Here is an 11,378-nt window from a genome sequence, read left to right as displayed (position 1 = left end):
TGGCCCTTTCATTATAGGTGAATTCCATTGACAAGTGCTGAATCCGTTAATCAAATAACTAATGGTAATTGTACTGTTTGACTATACAATGAACTATCGAAAAATAACATTACCGCTTATAGCTACAGAATTGCCAGTATCTAGTTTTGTTATAAAATAATTAATTTGAACTTTGCATAAGTCAGACAAGGAAACAATTATTCAGAATAAACCAAAACTAAACTAGGAGTCAACGAATGAGCGCTAGAACAACGGAGAAAGAGGGTTCAGCTGCAGTCCTGTGAAGGACAGTGATTCAGTCACGGCCCGTTTGAAACCAGTGCTCCAAGATCCTCCACCTCAACCTGTGGTCTGAGCGGGTGTGGAGCACGGCCCGCCCTCTGAGATGAGCTCACAAAGTCCTCAGTGTCCAGACACTCTCCACACCTCTCCCAGCAGGCCTTCCTCCCTCCTCCCTCCCTCTCTCTCTCCTCCATACTGCTCTCTCTTCCCCCGTCTGCCAGCCCCACACCCCTGTTTGAAGCTCCAGGAGTTAGAGACCTTTTCTGCCCCACTTAGCGCTCTCCTCTTCCAGGCACCATGGCTCACGGCAGCGGCCTCTGCAGATTCCTCCTGGTGCTTCTCGGCCTCTCGGTGACGGCCACACGCGCAGGTAAGGCCCCCCCTCGATCGCCTTACTGGCGCCCTGGTTCGTACTGAGTTGTGCTGGTCGACATACTGGGGGAGTGGGGGATGCATTTCAGAGACCTGGGGTTGCGGAAGGGAGATTCTCCCCTCCACCAAGGTAGGAAAGAAGGCTAGCACTGTGTTTGGTTTGATGTATCGTGAAATCCTTAGAGATCGGGGGGAATGATGGGGTACAGGCTTCGACTAAGACATTTGCTCGAACGGCAGATTCGGTCAGTTGTTATCCCCAAGGAAAAATAAGTCTTAACATTTCAAGACCAATCGCTCTTCATACTCTAATATATATATGTATTTTTTTTTAATTAATATTTTATTTCATCAACTTGATGGAAGCTTAACATCAGAAAGTGAATAATTCCGTATTAAACCTCACACCGTATGTGGCGTGCCTACGTGTTTCCTGCTCAACCACATGCAGGCCTTGAATCAGTCATCCGCTGAACTAAATTACACGGACGTTGCAGCCAGTAGCTGATGATGAAAGCCGCTCTTTGACACGTCAACCCCACTGCTTTCATAATGTTCCGGGCTCGTCTGCAGACTTGTGTTTACCCAAATGCGAACCAACCATACGGGTTGCTCCTTCGGCTTGTTGTTCGTCATTTGATTTAATTTAATACAGTTACTTTGTTGTGTTGGTCTGATGGGTGAACTGATGTATCTTTACAATGACTCCTACCTTTCCTGTGTATCTGTCTCGCTTCACTTTTTAAATGAAAGTGGAATCTTGCCCTTTTCACCCACACGACAAATACAATTTGTGGTCGTTCGTAAAAAAGTTACAAATAAATGCCAAAATAGACAGACTGTCGGATGCAGTAAAAAAAAATGTAAGCTCAATGAGTTAAACAAAATTTGCTGCCAGTTTCCTTTTTGCCACTTAAAGGGGCCATTTCCGTTTTTTGGTGTTCTCCAGGCCCTGCAGAAGACGAGCTACACTAGCCTTCCGTCTGCCGAGTAAGCAGAACAGAATCTCCTCCAATAATAGATCTTCCCTGTATTACTACTATCTCTTCCTATAGTAGTTTTACTCCAAAATACTCTGGGAGCAGAGAGTACTTTGTTTAAAGTTTTTTTTTTTAATTTTGAACAAAGACCCAGACTGTGGATTGTTCAAAGGTGTGGAACCACTTTGGTCTTCTGCATCATCTCCCATGCTCAAAGGTGTAACCTCTTGGGTCTTCTGCACCATCTCCCATGCTCAAAGGTCAAAGGTCATCGTAGGTGCAAAGAGGTCAGCCTAGTAGCTGGGCTGGGTAGATGGGGGTTGGGTAAGGGAGCCGCAGTATTCAGATAGAAGAAGTGGGACCACAATGAAGCAAGTGGCGTTGAGCTGTCACCTTGACCCTTGGACACTGAGCTATTGTTGCAGCACAACGGACTCTCAGCCACAATGTCCTGGCGGGTCTCTTGCACTGAGGTGCTATGCTGAAACTGGGAGAGACTAATGTATACTGCCGCTGTTTAGCAACGTTCATTTAAGAGGAAGAATGTGAAACGCTTAAACAGACATTAAATGACAATGTGGTTGGGCATGCACACACAGTGGTTGAATGAGCATTCCCCACATAATATCACACTAAATCTGTTTTGGTCAAAATGTGGAGTTCACCAACGAAGGGGGAATACTTTTACCCTCCACCCCCTTGGTGAGAACAAAAACGATCTGTGAATGCCTGAGAAAGACACGAACAAATGCCTATCCAATGTTACATTTGGCCACACATTGGAGTTATTTAATAAACTATTGATGCATAAAGGTCACAAAATCTATATTTAGAAACATGGACCGTTCCTTCAAAAATAAACCTTAATGTTTGGCCGAGTCACAGGGGATGACATCAACTTTGAAGAGACTCCTCCCATCAAGAGGTGAACTCGAAATACTGAAAACCACTCTCTTAAAGATTGTGATTGGTTAAGGTCCGAGAGGCAAAAGGAGAACCAGTGCATTCTCCAAGTCTGGGTGGGTTATGCAAGGACGCCACAGACGCCAGCCGTATTCTTAGTGGGGTGGGGTGTTCACACACACCTGTTTGCATGCTTGTTCCCATCTCGGGCCCATGTGAAATCCTCAACGGGAAGGAGAGCTCCAGCTCAAAACAAGACCCAACTCTGGGCTTTCCGTCGGGTATCTTCCCCGTGTCTCAACAACAAAACCGGGAGAGGTTCTGACAACCCGCGTTATTTGTGATGTGATCAAAGTGCCGCTCGTGTGTGAGCATACTGGCGAAAATGAAAGGGGCGACATCAGTCAAACTTGCTCTCCGAAACATCCAAGGCCCGGAAAGAAAAAGGTTTCGATATTCAGCCCCCTTCTAAAACGAAATCTATCTTTGACAAGGTGCCACTGACACAAGGTTGAGAGATAAGCCTCGACCTTAAATTACAAACTATTTCACTAAATTCGGTAGGCTTCCACTAGTTCCACTCGTGGCCTGCTTCGAGCCCAGCCAGTTGTTGAAGCCTTGCATTTAACCGACATACTATTTGATCAACTAGGTTCGCTTGACGTCCACTCGGAGCCTGCTTCGAGCTAGGGTGACCAGGCGTCCGGCTTTAGGCAGGACAGTCCGGATTTTCAATGCCCTGTCCGGCGTCCGGCGCGGCATCAAGCCGGACGCGTATTTGTCCTCATTTTTGAGGCGGCTTGAAGAGCGGAGTTTTTTCATCTTTGCTGGGCTGCAGCACAATATCCAATCGACTGTAAAAAATGCATCCAACGCAGTAACATATCTGGTCTAACAAATGACGGCTAAGAGGGGTGTCAAGTGACCTGCTTATCATTGGTTAAAAAAGTAAACAAGGGTCCATGTGCGGCTACGTCATATGACATTGACAAAAAGTTAGCATCATGCCAAAACGCAAGACCTCGGCTGAATCCGAATACTCATACTTGACTGCTATATAGTATGCATTTTGTAGTACGCCACAAATATAGCGCGTTCGAATGCTCAGTACGCATTGTGTAGTACGGAAAACGTTTCCGAATGCGTACTACCGCCACAGTAAACAACAGAGTTCACGACGCTATCCCACAAACCGGAGTCTGGTAACGAACGAAGAAGAGATGGCTGACCCGACACCACCAGAAAGACGTCGTAGAAAGCGGCGAAAAGATTAGTCATTAAAAATAGTAAAAAAGTGAAGTAAGTAATTCAGTAAAAAGAGAAATTTCTAATTTAATAGCAACGATGACAAGACGGAAAACAGGTAACTTATCAAGGTAATTTTGCCGGCATCTGAGGGGAGATACGTAATCTCCAAACATCCGGTGGAGTTTCGGCGGTGTTCGGAAGCATTCGGAGGTGTTCTACGCATAGCTGCAGACCGTACTACACAGTCAAGTGGGGTACGGTCAAGTAGTAGACGCTGAACAGAAATAGTATGTACTAAGTATTCGGATTCGTTTAATTCTGAATGGACAAAAGAGCATGAATTTATATCGAAAAGTTTTAAAAAGCATTTTTCTTTATTATGTTGTTACCTGTTAATTGTTTTTCACATTTAAGTCCCCGCATGTTATGCTTTGTGGCACTCTTCACTTTAAAAGATTAATCTCAGTGGTCACTTTTTGAACACCACAATGTATTGAATAACTACAAATACTGTGAACAAACACTTTTTGACTTTTCATTAATATTTTTTCCTATTCAGCTACACAAACATCATCTTTAAACCACTCAAAATTGTACTATAAATGAGTGTATACCAGAGTCCTATGTACACCATAGTAATTTATTGATACGCCGCATAATGTCCTCCTTTTTGGTGTTATTGAAATGGTCACCCTACTTCGAGCCCAGCCAGAAGTTGAAAGCTTGCTTTTAAACTAAAAGCTATTTAATCAACTAAAGTCGCTGGATGTCCACTACCTCCATTCGCGGCCTGCTTCGATCCCGGCCAGTTGTTGCTCGTCGCAGCAGTGTTGACGTCCTCTCTCTGCTGACGCACATAAGGCTGCCTTTTGTGCCCGGTGCTGAAGGCCTCATTGATGGCCCTGCTGGCCAGGGGCCCAGCCAGCAGGCCCCACCTTCAGCAAACCCCAGCGCAGGATCAACACAGCTGCACAACAAATATCAGCATGTTCCACTAAAACCCCCCCCAAAAAAATGGTTTAAAGGAGAATACATTTGCAGTTGTCCTGTATTGAAACAACAACATTTACATTTACACTTTGGGGCATTTAGCAGACCCTTTTATCCGAAGTACATTTTTCATGAGACGTGAAACAATATATCGCTGTCGGTACAGTAAAGAAGTTCACAGAACAAAGTCCAAGTGCTAACAATAACTAGGCTAACCACTTCCCTGTATACATCAGTGATGGCTAGCTACTGCAGATGCTACACAATTAAGTACAATAAATAAATACAACAAGGCAGTCGCACTGGCTGTGCAACAACATGTCGGAGCTTCGGCTAATCTCTAGGATCTTCTTCATGCCGTTTCTATCAGCTTAAAAAGTGATTTGAAGGGGAATTTAAACTGAAATTAGAACGACTGTCACTTTATGAAGGCCATGATAAGATTATTTAAAAAAAATCTTTGTTTGCGCTACACAAGGGTTTGTATGATTATTAGATCACTAGCACTATTTAAAAAGGGATTTCAAGAGAAGAGAAACAGATCGAGGGTGATGGAGTTCACCGTGAGTAAATATGCGGGGGTGGGGGTGTATGAATTAGTAGGGGTAAATATGTTTGTAAGGTATGTTGGTATGGGATTGGTCGAGCCCCATTGAGCGAATCAGTGTGTGTGTGAATGGGTGGGCTTGTGTGTGTCTGTCTGTGTATATGTGTGTTAATAGTTTGTTGATTCACTTTTTTTCCCAACAAAGATTTTCCTTTGCATTTTTCACGCTTAAAAAAAAAAATGGCCATTGACCCATTGACATTCGACGGTCTTCAAAAAAATATGTTTTTTTTAAAACAAGCGATAGGATTTAAGGTTACCATAATATCGTTATCATGCTGAGAGTTGAAACGGCTCTGCTTCCAGCAGCCAAGGGAAGGACAAGCACTGTGCAACAACTGCAGCACACGCTTTCGAACGTACTCCTGTGGTCCTATTTGTTACGTGACTCTGATACGTCTGCTCACAACCTCAACCTCCTTTGTGACCTTTTAAATTTTCTCTTGTACACACGCAAGTTGTGTTCTCGCTGCTGACTTTCCAATGCAGCTGTCTATTTACGCAGTCAAAACGTGCCTTAGTCTTGTTTTGTACCTTACTAAACTTGTGCAGTACTGTACCTTACTAAACTTGTGCAGTCAATATTTATCCAGGCCGAGTATTATTTATTCACTTGTCGAAGGACAGGTTTTTCCACAGGTAGGCCTATTGGATTTTTAAAGACCCCTTTATAGAGATAATATAGGAATAGTGTTCATTGCTGAGAAGAGAGAAATTCTACTTTTGCCATTTAAGAGTTGTGAACTCTGAACCCGATATGCCTTAATAATAACGACGATAGATATAATAGTTCCTCGATCTAGTCAAACCCGATCAGAGAACCGAGAGCAGCGCGGGCCCCCTTGACCACATCATCTGAGGACAGAATGTCCATCTGTCCACAAAGACGTCCTTATACACCGTCCTGGGCCGTTAGGCCGGCCGGACAGAGAGGGGCTGTCTAACATGGATGGCTAGGCCCTGGATGTGTGTGTGTGTGTGTACCTGGGTTTATATATATATATATGGCCACAGAACAAAAAAAAAAAAAAGTTAGAAAGAAACTGCTGCTTTTGCGTTAACACATCGAGAGTCACCTCTGGTTATTAATCGTCCTCAACCTTTCACCATGTGTTCTGCAAAGGCATGTGGTTTGGTTTTCTGATTTTGGAGCACACACCCCCCCCCCCCCCCCCTGCAGAGACGATCGGAGACTCGCTGCCCACCCTGCAGGGGGAGAACCAGGACACTATGTCGGGGGACGTGTCCTATGACGTCACCACGAAGGAGCCCATCCAGGAAGTGACGGACTGCTGCTTCACCTACGACCACGAGGACTCCACCCACTCCCAGGCCGTGGATCAGGTGGAAGGTGAAACAGCGAGTGGACGTCACAAGCCATGATGAACCATGTTCATCGAGTGTTGTTATTAGTTTCTAACGGACGCATCACTCTTTTTATTACTTGATCAGAAAACATGATGACTCTCTGTTGCTGTATGAAAGACAAATTATCTGGTTGATCTATGAATGCATTTGCAGTGTGTTCTGCAGAAGATTTGCTGCAGTATACGTATCTCTCACGTTTCATTCCTGTGTGTGTGTGTGTGTTTGCCTGCCTGCATGTGTGTTTGTGTGTGCGTGCGTGGGTTCTTTATTTTGTGTGTGTGTCTCTGCAGGGGTCCTCGGGCTAGGGGCCATCACAGCCATCGTGATCGCCGTCTTCCTCGGAGCTTCGGTCCTCCTCGCACTCATTGTCATCACCCTCCGAAAGTTCACTGCTTCATAGTGTGTTTGTTTGTGTGGGGGTGTGTGTGTGTGTGTGTGCGCACGCGTCTGTGAACTTGGTTTTGGCTGTGGGTTTCAGAGCATCAATGCGTTTCTGTTTGTGTATCTCCAATGTACAGCTGTGACTCCATCACATTCTCTTAGCTTCTTCTTTTGACAACTTCCTCTCTCTCTCTGTCTGTGTGTCTGTGTTGGTGGTGCGTGTCTGTGATTCCCTCTCTCTCTCTCTCTCTCTGTCTTTGTCTCTCTCTCTCTTTGTCTCTCGGTCTTCACTCTCTCCCCCGAAAGTTTGTTTTGTCTCACTCTGGATGTAAAATACTAAATAGTGGCTGGCACCTTTACCATGAACAAGTAAGATTTAAAATATCAACTACTTTTCACACTCCATAACAATTCTGTCCGCTTTAAATTAGTAAATGGAACTATTTAAGGTTTAATGTTAAGTGTACAATAAACATATATCAAATGGGAGAATAGTGTGTAGGCAGTCAAATGTAAATGGTACATTGAATAGGTATTGGTAAAGGCATATCAGTAGGGGGTAGTATGCTGATACCATATGAAATACTGGCGGGGTCTTCCAGTGTAATTCAACATGTTATTGCTTCTCTTTCTCTTTTGGTTGAGCTTTGTTGTTTTTTGTTGCTGTTGGTGACGCAACGCCTCTTAAAAGTGCATTTTGCTTTGTTTACGTTTTTTTAATGTGTGTAGAAGCTGTACATTTATATCATAGCGCAGTGTGTCGTGTTTTTGTGCGCTTGTTTCAGTTAGCTGCACCGTAGAAAGTGTGGGACTTTGTTGGCCTAGTGGAGACATATCAACCATGTTCTTAGTCTGTTTCTGCTTCTTACTTAGCCAGAGTCAATTCTCCAACCTCAACGCAATAAGACAAACAACTCTTCTTTATTCATGGGATGTAAAAAGGGGATGGTAGGAAAGGTAGAGTAATATAAGTCTGCACCTTTTATGATTTATTTTCTTCCCGTCTACTTGTGGTCTGTATGTTTGCTGTTTTTAATAGTGCTATGTTCTTCATTGGCCTTGAACAACACTATCACCCATAGTGATAACAATGTTGCTTAAATTGTTTGACATCCATGTGGAATATCCCAATAAATCATTCCCAAACTATTTTCATGCTTGTTTGTATGCCAGAGTTTCAAGATCTATTCACACAAATATCTATCATGTATAGAAGTGAATTCAATGTTGGAATATTTTGCCAGGTTGTGTGGGGTAATGTTCTTGATGTGCAGGGAGCCCTGAGCACAGGCAAGATTGTGTAGCACTTATAATGTAGAAACTGTTTAGTCACCCTCTATGTCACCCATCAACATTAAGACACTGTTTGCAACAATAGGAGATGATGAGGATTTTGTTTTCCATTGCACTGGCCTCATTAAACTGACCAAGTGCTTTGAGGCCGTCTGGGATATAGCCAACAGCAACCAAGAAACATACTGATTGCGTGATTATTTGAGTGCAGATCTGGCACACTCAAGCTGTGGTGCGTCATCTGGTCAAAATAAGGAACTTATGGTACAAACGTAAGCCTTTGCATAATAGCTCATCATTGTTTTGAGCTAACCTCCAACGATGTGACATGTGACTGTGAGCCCATTATTAAAATATGCAATGGTGTTGTAAATGACACCCAACACAATTTATCAATGTCTATCTCAGGACTCTCAAAGTAAAATGAAAAAAATCAGCAGGCATGCCTGCCATGCGCGACAGCCTGCCATGCGCGACAGCCTGCCATGCTCAGGATGTTGTGGTTGAGAAGAAACAGAAGAGAGGCTTTGACACCCAGACAAAACAAAGTCTGATTCTCACGGGTTGCCTGCATGAGGTGAGATGACTCACATGGGGTGACAGCTAAATGAACCCAATACCAATAAATCCAGACGTCTTTCTATAGTTGTGAGTGACAATAACATCATTCCATCCCTAACAAATAAAAAATTCACTGCAAATGTATCCTATCAGAGAGTTTCTGGGTGACGGTGAAGCGAAAGATAAACTACTAAAGGATGGGTACACTAAAGATGTGTGTGTGTGTTTGGGTTACCATGAAAGAAAGATAAAATCATGCCTCTGCTGATCAAATCAACTCATACCCGTTTTGTGTTATGTGTCGAACAGCACAATGGCAACATCCAACTGTTCCTTCGAAGAGGTGGACCACCTGATGAAGACCCTGGAGTTAGTTTTCTACGTCCCCATCTTCCTCTGCGGGGTGGCGGTCAACGGGTGGGCCCTGTTCGTGTTTTGCTTCAAAATCGAGTGGAGGGTGTCCACCATCTACTTCACCAACCTGGTCCTCATGGACCTGATTCTGCTTGTCCCGTTGCCCTTCAAGATGCACGCCACCAACCACAGGTGGACCGCGCAGAGCAAGGGTCTCTGCTCCTTCCTGGAGAGCCTTTATTTCATCGGGATGTACGGCAGCGTCTACACCATCGCCTGCATCGCCGTGGACCGCTGGCTTGGCATCTGCCACCTTTTCAATTTCAGGAAGCCTGCCTCGCCCGTGATTAGAGACAAGTCCAGACGTAACGCGGTCTTCGCCTGCGTGGTGGTCTGGTTGGCCGTGCTGGCCCCCCCCTCCCTGATCTACGGCTTCCGCGATCACGGCCACGAAGACTTCCACTGCTTCCACGGTTTCTCGCCGAAGGTGTGGCGCCCTGCTATCATCGTGTGCCTGGAGGTGCTCGGCTACGTCCTCCCGGCACTGGTGATCGTCTTCTGCTCCGTGCGGTCCGCGGGGAGCCTGAACGACGAGCTGAGAGAGCTGTCCGACGAGCTGAGAAAGCAGTCTGACGAGCTGAGTGCCAAGAAACGGCTCTCCATTCGAGTCATCTACAGCAGCATGTGGGCCTTCCTGGTCCCCTTCACCCCCAGCCACCTTGCCATATTGCTGCAGTTCCTGGTGAGGGGCGCATCACCCACCTCGCTCGTATCATTCATATCTCTCACAATCACTGACGGCAAACATCTGTCACATCACTCACATCGCTCACATCAATTACTTCACGATTCGCAATGTGGTCTGGAAATAAAAGATCCAATGATCCATTTCTGAAGATAATCCTGTTAGATGGACTGAATTTAAGCATATCTTTGGAATAAGCCTAGAGAGGATTGGTAGGGGCAGGGGGGAAAAGGTGACTATTATAGAAAGGAACAAAATACATCTAGGAAGATGAAGGCATGTAGCTGTTCTTCGCTGCTGCTACACATCCGCTTGAGTAGGGTAACTTCCGGGGGTTAGGGTTATATGGTTCGGGGTTTGTTTTCGGGTTTAAAGTTACATTTTAGGGTTTGGTTTTAGGCTAAGGGTTAGGGTTAGACCGTTTATACGGTCATCACACTTGAAGATAACAGGACTCGCTGTTTCAGGTGCATCAAGGTGTGATCCAGGACTGCTGGACCAAGACTAAGGTCAGTCTGTTCCTTCAGGTGGCCCTGTGTCTGGCAAACGTCACCTGCTGTCTGGATGCCCCCTGCTACTACTTTGCCGCAAAAGAAGTGAGGAGTATCATGAATTTCCGTCGACAGTCTTCCTTAAAGCGCCTCTTGTCGTTGAGAAGATGGGACAGGGCCGATCGATCAGAGGAAGAGACCTGAAAGTGGATGGTAGGTGTGTGTGTAATAATCAGACTACTAATGTTGAAAGTAGGAAGACCTAGTTTCGAGATATTATAATATTCTACAACATTAGGCTACATTAAAAATATACATTTGTATGGTTTAAGAAGAAGAAAAATAGTTTACATGTCTTGGAAATATTTGTTTGTTTTATTATGGGCCGATATCCTGCTTGGTTGTCCTTGAATAAACTCCAAGGGGACTAATTTAAATGATGGTTTGATAGATTTTGAATGGAAGACCAAGCATTGTGCAATATGACTACGGTCTAAGTTTATGACAAATTGTAAAGGCAAATACTTTTGTCAGCATTACGTTACTATAAGGAAGCTTCTAACTTCTAAAAAGTCGACATGTATTTCTGTAAATAAATATATCGGATATATAATGCGTACCGAACAAAAACATTATGTTAATGAGTCTTTATTTCTCTGGTGTAACAGTGCCACCCCGTGGTCAGATTTAACACAACTTGAACTGGTCATACGTTAACACTTCAGTTAAACATCCCATTTGATTACATCACAACTATTCATAACGGTTGAACACTTTCCGTTAAACATCCAATCGGATGTGTC

The 11,378-nt window shown here is 44.4% G+C and overlaps 2 protein-coding genes across 3 annotated transcripts; both read left to right on the top strand.

Moving 5' to 3' along the window:
- The first annotated feature begins 74 nt into the window (after nt 1-74).
- Nucleotides 75-8,280, top strand: snorc (secondary ossification center associated regulator of chondrocyte maturation). The gene is made up of 3 exons (XM_030363108.1): nt 75-652; nt 6,563-6,733; nt 7,041-8,280. The coding sequence occupies exons 1-3, from the start codon at nt 580-582 to the stop codon at nt 7,148-7,150; spliced, it is 354 nt and encodes a 117-aa protein (XP_030218968.1). The 5' UTR covers nt 75-579; the 3' UTR covers nt 7,151-8,280.
- LOC115548433 (G-protein coupled receptor 55) lies at nt 7,372-11,207 on the top strand. 2 transcript variants are annotated; one of them, XM_030363077.1, is made up of 3 exons: nt 7,372-7,500; nt 9,295-10,081; nt 10,612-11,207. In XM_030363077.1, exons 1-3 carry the CDS (start codon nt 7,493-7,495, stop codon nt 10,777-10,779), a joined length of 963 nt encoding a protein of 320 aa, XP_030218937.1. In that variant the 5' UTR covers nt 7,372-7,492; the 3' UTR covers nt 10,780-11,207. The 2 variants fall into 2 exon arrangements, with proteins under 2 accessions (XP_030218937.1, XP_030218936.1); XM_030363076.1 differs by having other exon boundaries at nt 10,552-11,207.
- Nucleotides 11,208-11,378: the final 171 nt, after the last annotated feature.

The sequence above is a fragment of the Gadus morhua genome, chromosome 8 (assembly GCF_902167405.1).
Source record: "Gadus morhua chromosome 8, gadMor3.0, whole genome shotgun sequence".
Taxonomy (NCBI): Eukaryota; Metazoa; Chordata; class Actinopteri; order Gadiformes; family Gadidae; genus Gadus; species Gadus morhua.
This window is presented reverse-complemented; position numbering and strand designations above follow the sequence as displayed.

Coding starts and splice junctions, on each gene's coding strand:
- snorc (XM_030363108.1), top strand. CDS start 580: ATGGCTCACGGCAGCGGCCTCTGCAGATTCCTCCTGGTGCTTCTCGGC. Junction 653..6,562: donor GGTGACGGCCACACGCGCAG/GTAAGGCCCCCC, acceptor CCCCCCCTGCAG/AGACGATCGGAGACTCGCTG. Junction 6,734..7,040: donor GGCCGTGGATCAGGTGGAAG/GTGAAACAGCGA, acceptor GTGTCTCTGCAG/GGGTCCTCGGGCTAGGGGCC.
- LOC115548433 (XM_030363076.1), top strand. Junction 10,082..10,551: donor CCATATTGCTGCAGTTCCTG/GTGAGGGGCGCA, acceptor TCGCTGTTTCAG/GTGCATCAAGGTGTGATCCA.